Raw genomic sequence first — 13,083 nt, 5'->3', positions numbered from 1 at the left:
TGCCCATTCCAAGCCCTCGTCGGACCAGCGCTGGGATTGACTAAACCCTCTGCTGCCAAATTTCAGAAAGGGCCCCCACAAGGAGGTCATAGGGGACGGCCAAGATGAAAGATGAGCTGTTCGAGGGCACTCCCTCCAGATCTCCCATAGAACCCCCAGGGTCGGGTGGGACAGTACTTGTTTCGGAATCAACCTACGAGGGGACCATAGGAGTGTCACGCTCACCTGATTCCCACGGAGGCGCAGGTCTGGCTTCGAGTGCTGATGCTTCTTCAATGGTGAAGCGCAGGACTCTGAGGATGGACAGGTAGGGCCCCTCTACTCTGGCTTCTCTGGCTCGCAGGAATATTCCCCTGTGCGTGAAAAGGGAGTATTACCTACTGACGGAATAATGCTCAAGCCTCCCACTCCCTTCCAACCCTCCACGATACCCTTCCACGATTCCCCGTGAAGTCTCACCTTAGGGTCTGGAAGGATGAGTTCTCCCTCCTGCTTCTGATGCAGGGGCGCGTTGAAACCCAGTTACTTCACTGGATTGAGGTTTGATGGGAGTTCAAATAAGCTTGACTATTCAGGTAAGGTGCTGTAAGAGTTCTGTAGCAAGTTCAAAAGTTCAAGCTTAATAATAATGTTCATTGTCTTATTGCAGCAAGCGCTAACGCTTATGTCTTTTTCCCCTTAGGGGCGGGGGTTCGGAATGCCGGAGATATGGCGCCGACCCGAAGTGAAACGTGCAGTTCCAGTAAATGACAGGTAAGTTCTGGATGAGCGTTCGGGTAATGTCTTTGCATTCGCTCATTCAATGTCTTTGTCTTTTTTCCCCATAGGGGCCGGGGTCCGGAATGCCAGGAAGCGGCAGGACCCGAAATGGAATGGGAATGACCCAACAGGTAAGTCTTAGAAGGAAACTGAGCTTTTCCTACTCCCTTCCTTCTCTCACCTTGTGTTCTTGTCTTTTTCTCTCTAGGATCTGGGAAGTGACTGCGGATCCGGATGATCGCTGCTGAAGATAGAGGTGCCCAGGAAAGGTGAGTGAAATGCAGCGCTGCAGCGATCGAAGCGAAATGCTTTTAAAAAGGATGTCTTCCCTTTCAGGATTGTCGGTGTGATGTCTCCAGGATGCAGCTTTAGCAGGTAAGGTCTTCTTTCTCTCCAATTCTCTCTTATCTCCCTTTGCAGGTGACCCAGGATGCTGACAGGCGTGGCTGAAGACCAGATGCAGGAGCTGACACGGTGAGCGTCCAGCTGCGAGGAGCAGAACAACGCGAAGCGTGAGTTGCTGATCGGGCGTGGTTTAAATAGCTTTGGAAGAAGTTCCAGGTATGTATCCTTCCACCGATCAGGTATGTATCCTTCCCCGACCACACCCAGGTGGAAAGTAGTCCCACAGGTAAAGTAGTTCCATTCAGGCCTCAAGAGGGCCTGGATGTAGCAGCATGGTCTGCATCAGGTAAGTGCACCTTAAAACACTTGAACACATGTCTAGCTTTATGAGCCTGGCGCCCAAGGCGCCAGGACAGGGGTCCAACATGAGCCTGGCGCCTAAGGCGCCATGACTGTGTCCAAAGGGCCCCAGCTTGGGCCCGCTGGCACTTCCCTGGGGGCAATGATGCCTGCCTCTGGGTTTGCGGGGTCGGACCTGGCTCCTTGGAGGTAGGCATCATGACAAGGAGGTCTCGGACCTTGAGGGGGTGGACGTCCATGTCCTCCAAATACAACCAATATGTCTGCAGGCCTTCCTTCATGTGTTCTAGGAGGACCCGTAGTTGTGCTGCGTGATAGTATAACTGAAAGTCTGGGAGACCGAAACCCCCCTCCTCCCTTGGAAGCGCCAGGGTGGCCCTGCCGACCCTCGGGGTTCTCCCCTGCCAAATGAAGTCTCGGACCCCTTTATGCAAGTTTATGAAGGTTTGGGTGGGTACCCGGGTAGGGAGGGCCGTGAAGAGATACAAGAGCCGGGGTAGTATATTCATTTTGACTGCCGTCATCCGGCCATACCAGGAGAGAATCATTTTTCCCCATCTCCCCAGGTCCGTTTTGATTTCGGACAAAATGGGCCCGTAGTTGGAAGTTCCCAGTTCCGATAAATCCCTAGTGAGGAGGACGCCCAGGTATTTTACGTTGTCCTTGCTAACTATCCCGTGAAATCTGGACAAGGGATCCAGTACCGGATCCACCAGACGCATTGGGAGGAGAACGGACTTAGTCTTGTTAATCTTCAGGCCCGAGAACCGCCCAAAGGAGCTGACCAGGGTCAGAAGGGGAGGGATCGAAGTGGCCGGGTCCACCAGATATGCCAGGATGTCATCGGCAAACAGGGAGAGCTTAAATTCCACCTCCCCCTTCTAACACCCCTGATGTCTGGGTGGGATCTGATCGCTATGGCCAAAGCCTCCATTGTGAGGACATATAACAGGGGGGAGAGAGGGCAGCCCTGTCTAGTTCCCCGGGTTAGAGGAAAGGATTCTGACAGTAGGCCGTTTACCTGGACCCGTGCGGTAGGGGCTCTATAGAGGGCGGCCACCCAACTCAAGATGTGCGTCCCAAAGCCCATTCGCTGGAGAAGGAGGGACATATATCTCCACTCAACTCTATCAAAAGCTTTTTCTGAATCCAGCGACAGATTCGAGTTTTGGGCAGAATGTACCAGGTCTATTGTTTTACGGATGTTATCCGACCCTTGTCTGCCCCTTATGAAACCCACCTGATCCCCATGGACTAGCTTCTGCATTATCCCCTCCATCCGCCTACCCACCACCTTGGCCAGAATTTTGACATCGATGTTTAGCAGAGATATAGGCCGGTAGGATGAGCATTCCCTCGGGTCCTTGCCTTCCTTGGGTAGAACCACTATAATGGCTCCCATCATGGAGTCGGGAAGGGTATCCCCCTCCAATACCGAGTTGAAAACCTTAGCCAGGTAGGGAGACAACGATGAGCGAAACCTCTTGTAAAAATAAACCGAAAAGCCATTTTCCCCCGGGGAAGTCCCCACCTTCATCCCGCTAATCGCCTTCTCCACCTCTTCCTCGGTCACCCGGCCCTCCAGCCCCTCGGCCAACTCTCAGGGAAGGGACGGTTTCTGTATGGAGTCGAGAAACTCCTCGATATAGGCATCACCCCCATCATATTCCGAGGCATATAACGACTCGTAATACTGGCGAAAAGCTGCACTTATGTGGGGGGTTCATAACCTAGTGTTCCCCCACTGTCCCTCACCTCTTTCACCATCCTACTTCTCTGGACCTCCCTCAATTTCCAGGCCAGTATCCTATCCGCCCTGTCCCCCTTCTCGTAGTATCTTTGTTTGACCATTTGGAGGCTCCTCTCCGTTTTGTGGAGGAGCAGGTCTTTTAATTGGAGCCTATAATCTTCCAGAGTGGCCACGTGGTCCTGGTCCAGTGCCTGTACTGGGGACCCCCCCGGTTGGAGGCGTGTTATCTTTTCCCTCAGAATTCTCTCCTGGGTCTCCCTCTCCCTCTTCTGTCGAGAACCCATTTTGATGAGTACCCCTCTCAGGGTAGCCTTAAAGGCGTCCCAGAGGGTGTGCGTGCCCACCTCCCCATTATCGTTGAGCTCAAAGAACTCTGAGATGGCCTCCAGGACAGTCTGGGCGTGTACCTCGTCTCTCAATATGGCGTTGTTACATCTCCAACATCCCCTCCGTTCTCTGCTCCAGTCCCCTGCCAAGGTGATTCTGACCAGATCGTGGTCCGACCAGGATACGGGGTCTATACTGTAACCCGCTGTGTATGGACATAGTGTCTCATCCACGAGAATATGGTCTATCCTGGAGAAGGCCTTGTGAGTGGAGGAATAGTACGAGAAAGAGGGGGTCCCCGTCCGGGGGGTGGGCATCGTGTCCACCAAGCCCAGGCCCTCATTCACCCTCTGAAAGCAGCGTGACACGGTTTCTTCTGCGGGCCTAGGGTTTAATGCGCCCACCCGCTGTCTGTCTCTGGCTGGGTCCAGGACCATGTTAAAGTCACCTCCCACCATCAATGGGCCCTGGACAAAAGTTTTCAGCCTTTTCCCCCACTCCCTCCCAGAATTGGGCCTGGCCCTCGTTTGGAGCATATATTGCAGCCAAGGTTATGGGTGCGCCCTGCAGAGAGCCTCTTACCAAGAGGTAGCGGCCTTCAGGGTCTCTGATGATGGAGTCTTTCTCAAATCCCAAGCCTTTGGCCAGCAGGATCGCGACCCCTCTTTTCTTTCCTTTATGGGATGCATGGAATATCTCCTCTATACCGCCCCTTCCCGCATCTTGGGCTCCCTCCCCCTCGCCCAGTGCGTCTCCTGCACAAAGAGTAGGTCCAGCTTAGCCCTCCTAAACTCTCTGCTGATTAGGGATCTTTTTGTGGGGGTGTTGAGGCCCCGCACATTCAGGGTCCCGACCCCCAGGGCTGGTCGGTCGTCAGCCATAATCGTTGTCTCCTTCCCTCTTGGTCACCAGTGTCCTGGATATTTGGCTGGACCACCAGCCGGTTCCCATCGGCCAGGCACAGATAACAAAGCACACTAACGTGAGCCCCCCCCCCAACTCGTCCCCCCATCCGCACACCCCTGCTTGGGTATTGCTTGAGGAGGAACCGGAGCTGTTCCCCCCCCCCCTCCCGATTGTCTGGACCCGAACCATGGGCCCCGTGGGCGACCGTTCCCCAAGCCCAGGATGGAGTTTCACACTGCACCCGTGGTTGTGACCCCCCCAGATCCCCTTATACTTGCGGATAGAAAGGTTGCGACCATGGAAGCGTCCCCAGAGTCCTCCTGTTGTTTAGACCCGATGATTCTCGTGGGGTCACCGTTATCACCCCTCCGATTCGGCTCGGTCTTCCTCCATTGGAGCCGGTGGTGTATTCAATTTCTTGAACTTCCTAGCGCCGCTTTTCCTCCTTCTGGGGTTGGACTGACTGGGGGTACCCCTGCTCAGCGCATCCGGGCCAACTGGCCCCCTCCTGGGGGTGGGATCACCCACGTAGTCTTGAATAGCGCCCTTAATGTCCTCTTCCGTTACCAGCGTTGTGCGTTGGCCTGAGTATTCAAAAGACAGGGAGAAAGGATGTCCCCATCTATAACGAACGCCTTTCTCTTTCAGAAGTTGTGTCAGGGGGTGGCACAGCCTTCGTTTAGCTAGAGTGTAAGCTGAGAGATCTTGAAAAATAGAGATTTGGGCGCAGTTATAAGTTATCATCCCTGCCTTCCTTGCAGCATCCTGAACTTTGGCTTTGTCGGTGTAGTAGTGGAAGCGTGCCAGGACCGATCTGGGGCTCCCCGACCTTCCCCCGGCTCTGTGCACCCGGTCAAACATGAGTTCCGTCGTCATTTCTTCAGCGAACAGGAGGGTGAGGATGTCTCTCACCACTCTGGTCAGCTCTCTCTCCGTTTCGCCCTCCGTTTCCGGAATCCCAAAGAACCTTAGATTGTTCCGTCTCTCCCTATTTTCATAGTCGTCCATTAGCCTGGCTCTCTCCTCGTCCCTCTTTTCCAGAGCCGTGAGCCGCATACCGAATTGAACCTCCTGAGATGTAGAGGATGATTGATAGTTTTCCACTTGTAGGACTCTGTCCTCGATTTTGTCTACTCTTTGTTCTAACTTCTCGAACTTCTGGGCGATGTCCGATCTCATTTCTCTAATCTCCTGGAGGATGGAGGCGAAGCCTCTTTCCATTGTCATTGCAGGTTGGCTAGTGGGTTCTGGGTGGGCCGAGAGGTGGGACCTCGGGAGCAACCTCTGTCTCTCGAAAGCGAAACGTTTGTAGGGTCTTCTTCCAGCTCCTGGGGTGTTGCTGGCTTCCCACTAAAGGGTCTGCTTCGGTCTGGGGGGGACCCGTGTCTCCCCGGGGTCGGGCCGTCGGACTTCGCACTAGTGGTGTTTCTGGGTGGCGGGTTATCCCCTGCAAGGGGCTAAGCAGCCCACCGGGCGGGCACTCGCCCCGCCAGCCGAGGACGGGGGCCTCTCACCTGGGTCGCTGGCCACCTGCGGGTTCAAGATGGGCCGTGGGCCTGCTGAGGTCGAGGACACCAAAAGCGCCCCCCAATTCGCAAAAAGCCCGTGGGGTCCTCCTTCAGTCTATGAGGGCGCACTGATCCCCAACTGCGCGGTCTGTTTAGATTTGGTTAACCCTTGTGGGAGTGTTACGCCATCCCAGGGACGTGTCGATGTGCATTGCTCGGGTGGGGTTTGCAGGATCAAGCTTCTACTCCCAAGGGGGATGGGATAGTCCCCCCAGGCGGGCACACGCCCCGCCGGTTGCTGGTGGGGGCCTCTCACCTGGTCTGTTGAGTCGCTGTAGCCACCCAGGGTTGTCCCCCCGCGGGGTCATCTGCTGTGAGGCGGGTCCACACACTGCCGTGTCCACGGAGCACTGTTGCGGGTCCGGGTGGGGTCCTGATCGAGGGATCCTGTTCGAGGGCGCTCACCCCTTGCGAGCCTCTGGGGCAGTCCTGTGTGCTGGGGAGCCTCGAGTGAGTTGGCGGCGTCGGTAGTTTCGGCCCCCGTGGGAGGGGGGCCGATCCGCCACTCACCCGAGGCGCTGCGGTGCTGCAGGGCTCCTCTCTTGGGCCTCTTCCGGCGGGGTCCAGCCTCCGACGTTGCTTTCCTTTACCCCGCGCAGTCACACTGCGGGACCCGGGGCCGGGCCGGAGGGATGGCCGATCCTTCTGTTTGTGGTCGGGCAGGTGGTGGGGGGGGGCCGCTGGTCCCCCTCCGAGGAGCGTCTCTCCCCCGGCACTCGCCTTCCACCCCCTGGGGCCGGGGGGGGGCACAGACCGTCTCCACCGCCTTCTCGATGCAGAGGCCTCCACCGCTTCTGGGGCCGCCGAGCACTGCGTCCGTGGAGTCGCGCTCCTTCGCTCCCTGAACTCCGGTTCTGCTTGGAGTTAGGAGCCCGTTTCTTCGAGCGGGGGCATCACGGGGGGTTCAGCCGCTCGTGCCTCTCGATGTTTTCGCTCGGGGGGGCTCAATCCCCAAAATAGGCCCAGCCTCGGTGGGAACACCGCAGTCAGGCAGCCATTGCCTGTGCGCCCCCTGGTGGCCTCGTCTTTGACGTTTTTACCTAGAAAGGTAATCATTTTAGAATCGAGCTCCGGAGTCAGAGCTACTTTGTCCGCAATGTCTGGTTGTGGACATTCAGCACGAAGTCTGGCCCTGACTTCCTTGTCAAGTGGCTTGCGCAGCCTAAGGTGGATGTAATTTGATGTCTTGGAAGATGGTACCCAGTCGGTAGACCTGGGGTGTATTAAGTCTTCCAGGGTAAACATCCCTTCTGCAGGAGGCTTGTTCCCGGTTGTGTCTTTAGGGATGGGGTCTGCCACAATCCCTGACCCTGAGGGTTTTGAGTCCTCTAGATGAAATTCCTCTTCTGAAGAAGAGTGTGAAAGATCAGCGTCGTAGACACTCCTATTATGATCTTCTTCCATGCCCTGTCCGTATCCCTCCGGGCTTGAGGGTCTATCTCCCCTGATTTCTTCCCCGGGGTAAGAGGGTTCGTGGGAAGGGGTTACTTTACTGTTCATAAAGGCTTGTTTCAGCCTGGAGAAGGCGTCCGTTACGGCAGCTGTGGCATTAGTTGGCTGGCTCGGGGGGGTGGTAGAGCTCTTGCTCTTGCGAGCCGGTGTACATCCCCCTTCAGTAAGGTGCTTCCTTTTCTGTGTCTTTTTCTTCCCAGGAGGGGAGGACCCTCTTAAATGCTCCTCCATAGTGTCTAGGCGATTTTGTATGGGAATGAGCATATCCGTTACAGCTTTCTTGATATTGGTCTCCACTGAGGATCCCAGAACCTTCTGTAAGCTATTAGCCATTGCCACTTCATCTGTATAGCAGTGATCTCCCTCAGCCTCAGACCAAGCCTGATCTGATTGAGGTGAGTACTGAGCTGGCATGAAAAATAAATACATGCACCTTACTCACTTTTTTTCTTTTTCTTTGCTGGGCTTCTGAACGCCTTCTCTCACTGCCCAGTAGTCTCTGTACAGTTCAGCTTGTTAATGTTCTTAGAATGCTGAACAGGAGATTTCTTTCTCTTTTTTTTTTAATGCAAATTTGGAGTTTAAATATATATATCTTCACTCGCGTTGGTTTACTTGTTAATCCGCGATGAAAATCGCAATGAAAAAGAACTCGTTCCTGCCTGAAGAGAGAGAGAGAGAGAGATTCCGGCGCTCGAGCTCGCAAGAACCGTTATTCTATTAACGGTCATGCGCACTTGAGCGCCGGAATGTTGAGGAAAGGACCAGGGAGAGCAGGAGCTCCCCTGGTGGTCTGCAGGCGGCGCAGCGTGTTCCGGCTAGGCCGTGCCGACTCCCCAGTGCTCAAGATCAGCTGTGACCGCGCGAAGCAGAGCTTCGCGTTACGCAGCGTCCGAGGCTAGTAGAAGGCAACTGGCGATGGAGCGCGCGACAATAAATAACAATACAAAATCAATAGATATTGAAGATAAATTCGTATAAGCAGAGCACACTCTTTATGGTGTCATAAACAGTGCTAAACATGAAGTACTTATCTCTTGTTGTGAGCAGCAAATAAAGAGGAAGTGGCATTGTGTTTAGGACTGTTTATGGAGGGGATCTGGACTACTATTGGTGGACTAAGTCACATATTGGTGGCCTCTAAATGAACTGGAGCAAAGCTCCCTAGGAAATGCAGTTCCTTCAGAGACTCTTAGTTTTATGTTATTATGTTACTGTTATATTACTATGCTTATTATATATTTAGTGCACCTGTTTTTTGCACATTACTCATGGCACATTTGGGTGCACAAATATCTTGCTTCTGAGCCTTTTCTTTATTGTTGAATAAAAGAAGGAAAAGCATAATGGGAGCCTCCGGTCTTGACATAGAATCAGAAGCTTAATATCAACATCCAGTCTTGACATTGAATTACAGTTTCTATCTCCCCATAAAGAACACAGGGGAAAATGATTTCCTTTAATTTATTTCATATCTTCGATTTTTAAAAGTCAAAATATAATTCTGGTGCGCATTGATCTATGCTGTTGTCTCCACCAACAGGATGGAAGGAGAATCCGGTGGAATTTGACTCGCTGTTCAATCAAAGCCGTTACACCTGGAGCTGGGGAAGCCCAGATATTTTACCCATGTTTGCCAAAGGTATGTATTTCTTATTTGGTTAATAACTGACCGGACATTGTTTTACATCTGTAGTCTCTATAATAAGGCCACCTTTTTTCAGAAACCGACAACATGACGCAAAAACAAGAGGTAATAAAAGGGATAGGGATGATAAATTATCATTAGTCTCCAAAACAAAATATGTACATTACATGATAGGTAGACATGTGATGTAGTTCCAGTTCAAAACTCATTGTGTAGCTTTTAGAAAAAAACAAAACAAGCAAAAGGGATGGATAGCATATTTAGGAAAAACAGATATGTATTTTAAGAACTGCTAGTTAGGGCTTTCTCGCCAGCCTCTGTAACAGATATATAACTTATCATGGCTAAGTCTCATTTGACCTGTCCGATACTCTCCCAATGTCTTCTTAATGATCACAGCTGTGTTCCTATTGTGTGTACATTTCTACCGAAAGCGAAGAGCTTCATTACGAGCTGGTTGGATTTTTGTGCAGAAATTCCTCCTGTGCTAATTCTGCAAATAAGCACGATTCATAGTTTACCACTGGCAGAGGTGGCATTGCTGGAATAACACTGCTGGAATTCCAGTAATGCCACCTTCGTTGGTGTTAACCGTGAATGTTTATTTCTACCTGTTTTCCTATCCTTCTCGATTTTCATTGTGAAGACAGAATTGAATAAATTAAAGTAGTTGTTCAAGGGTCGCTGTTGCGCAGCAACCAAGATGGTGGCTCGTGTCTAGAGCTTTGCACCCAGCGATATCCTTGGATCGAGAAAAGGCTTCCACATACATTGGAACCAGCCTGTGCGGCCCACGCATTCCACTTGCTGCATAGTTGCATAAAACTCCCTGTGAGGCACACTGAACTCCCTTCTGGATCCCCAATTGGAGGTGCGGCCTGCTGCTCTTCTACTGCGACCACCGTCAACACAGTCAAGAAACACAGCGTCACCTACTATACACGAAGCACAGTGCATCTGGGATTTGATTCTCCTCCAGCCTGTGCATATGGGGTGCTGCTCTGGGGGGTCCGGTTGTGACCAATAGGCTTCCCGACGTCCTCACTCTACTCAGCCGTTACACCGACATTGCTTGCATGAAACAACTCGCCAGCTACAGGCAGCTATGCCGCTGGTAGGGAACACCCTCCTGCCTAAGCCCCCTTATCATACTGCAAAATGACTAAAGGGAATTCCAAGAACCAATGCTCCATGATTCAGTAAACCAAATCTACGGCTGCAATCCCAGCTGTTACACAGACACCACCCGCCATGGAGTCGTTGGAACTTACTGAGACACAGCGGATGATGACATGTATGCAGGAGGGATTTACTAAGGTTCACAGTAAACTGGACTATATGGCCAGCACCATAGATTCTATTAAGGTACGTATGGACAGGACGGATGACCTGGAATCGTGATCCCGACTTAATAACATCCGTATTATCGAGGTCCCCAATAGCAACACTGAATCCTCTCTAGAACAATGGATTACAACAACCCTGCTGCCGCTCCTGGGTAATCAGACGCTGTCACCCCAATTCGCCATTGAGAGTGCACACAGATCCTTGGCCACCAAAGAAAAACCTGGAGTACCTCCACGTCCAATCATTCCTTCCGTACTGAATTACTTAGATCGCGATGCTATCCTATGAGCGGCCAGTGAACCAGGGCACCTAATGCTAGAATAGAGCAAAATCCTCATTTACCCGGTCTTCTCAGTTGTGGTACAGCAGGAAAGAAAATCCTTTTAAGCGGTGAAAAAGCAACTACGCAACAGCAAAGTGAAATACACCATGCTATTCCCTGCCAAACTATGTGTGGAGTGGAACAACAAGACTTATTTCTTTACTATACATGATGAAGTGATGAAGTTCCTGGATGGGGCTTTGCCAGCACCCTAAACCCAGACTATGCCAGCTGACTGAGGCACACACGCAGGAAGAGAATTACTTTCGGTTCTTATCTACCCCGAGAGACCTCTCTACATCACCTGCTTTTCACCATCTGGCTACTCCTTTTTAGCTTCCTGCGCTCTAAACAGTGGTGACTGCTTATACTTCTGTACAGGGGTATCCTATTCCACATTGCCTTGCCCTCTGGTTGGGCCACAATCTAAAGGAAGCTTGAAAATGTATATCTTGTTTTTCATGTAACCCAGAGCGGGATCTGCCGGGATGGCCTGTGCACTCGCTCCCCATGCAATGTTGTGCTGTAACATGGGGTTTGTTGTGTTCTTTTTCGTTATGTTGTTGGAGGCTAATTGTCTCCCAAGTTTTGGGGGGGATGCGGATGTGGAGTGGGACTGTGGGGTTAAACAAGTTAAAAACACACTTGACATACATTGGAATAATGGTCAACAAGATGGTGATGTCTGTGAGGGAACCAGGTGGGAGCAGCGGGGGTATCGCAGAGGGGGTCACTCTCTGCGATATGTGAAGGGTTTGCCAAGCAGTGGGGAAAGAATCAATTCTACACATCATACTCCACCCAATCCAGTGGGGGGGGGCGGAGGTGGATCATGATCCTTGTGCATAGATCCCTCGCGTTCCGCCGCCAATATGTGGATATTGATCCTCTTGGGAAATATGTGATGGTATACAGAGTCATAGCTGGTAGAGATATATTACTGATGAATGTCTATGGCCCTGATGTGGACGACCCCCAATTCTACACTGATGTTATTGATAAACTTGCTCAGTATCCACTGGTCCCGATCCTGTGGTGGGAGATTTCAACACAATCCTTGACCTGCTCCTGGACAGATCCACACACTCCCAGATGCCTCTGACGCTTAGCAGTCCACACAATTAAAAATGGTATGCAATCTCTGGGTATAGTTGATGCCTGAAGGATGATGCACAGTAACTACCTGTCCTGATGCCTACCCCCGGGCATCAGGACCAAGCCCATCAGCTCCGGAAGCAGGCATCCAGATACCTTAACTAGCACTGTATGTATGCATGTCACTAATTCTACTATAACTGCTCTCATAACTGATTTTGTAACTATACTTATGCTGCACAATTGTACAAATGTTCCTACCTATGCCTGTAACCTGATGCTTAAGCGCCCATATACCTCTGGGTCAGGAGCGCTATACAAATAAATAAACAAACAAACAAACAAACCTTTTAAAACCCCAACAGCCCCGGCTGGGGGCTGTTTGGATTCAGTCATGGCGCATTAGGCGCCTTGCTCATTATGGAAATCAGTCCTGGCGCCATAGGCACCAGGCTCATAGACTTTACTTATCTGATGCAGACCATGCTGCTAGTGAGTCCAAGCCAACGTGAGGCCTGGATGGTACTATTTTTCTACAGGGACTATTTTTTACTCGGGCGTGGTTCTAGGGAACTTCTTACCTGGAACTACTTTGGGAGACTATTTAAACCACGCCCGAACAACAGCACACGCTTCGCGTTATTATGCATCCAGCAGCGTAACGCTCACCTTGCCTGCAGTCTGCATCCAGTCTTCTGCCACGCCCGCCTCGAACCTGGAGCTCCTAAAACCAAGAGGAAAGAAAAGGACAAGATTAGAAAACGAACTATTTTGAATTCCTCACCTGATTTCGAATTCATTTAGCCTCCGGACCTGGAAGGAACATAATTTCTGTACGCGTCGCATCTCCAGCTACAGCGCCGCGCCATACTCGCCAGTCCTCGCACCATCTTTCGATTCGGCGCTGCCTCCATCATTTCTTCGCCAAACTCCGGCACCTGAGGGACAAAAGAGAACAACAAGGCGAGCCGAGAAAACCAACAAACAAAACACTTATCATCATAGACTTATCTGATTACTACCGGAGGCATTCTTCTATAACTCTCCACATCTTCATGTGCCACACCTGCAAAGGGAGAGAAAACAACATGTTAAACACCGGCAACATTTACCGGACGGCGTCGGGTAATACAGACTCTTACCTGAGCGCCACCAACTGCCGCGAGGGGTATCTTCTCACGATCTTAGTTGCAAGACAAGGAAG

The 13,083-nt window shown here is 51.6% G+C and overlaps 1 protein-coding gene across 3 annotated transcripts in view; it reads left to right on the top strand.

The window, feature by feature from the left end:
- The window catches only part of PIGN (phosphatidylinositol glycan anchor biosynthesis class N), a 1,975,532-nt gene that overhangs the window by 196,336 nt on the left and 1,766,113 nt on the right, over positions 1–13,083 (top strand). For all 3 annotated transcript variants that reach the window (XM_069613664.1, XM_069613662.1, XM_069613663.1), the window contains one exon: positions 9,011–9,109. In XM_069613664.1, coding sequence (XP_069469765.1) covers positions 9,011–9,109 — 99 coding nt within the window. The remainder of the gene's footprint in view (positions 1–9,010; positions 9,110–13,083) is intronic.

The sequence above is a fragment of the Ambystoma mexicanum genome, chromosome 5p, assembly GCF_040938575.1.
Source record: "Ambystoma mexicanum isolate Mex_15411 chromosome 5p, UKY_AmexF1_1, whole genome shotgun sequence".
NCBI classification, from domain to species: Eukaryota; Metazoa; Chordata; class Amphibia; order Caudata; family Ambystomatidae; genus Ambystoma; species Ambystoma mexicanum.
The sequence above is the reverse complement of the archived record's forward strand: the minus strand, read 5'-3'. Positions and strand labels throughout refer to the sequence as shown.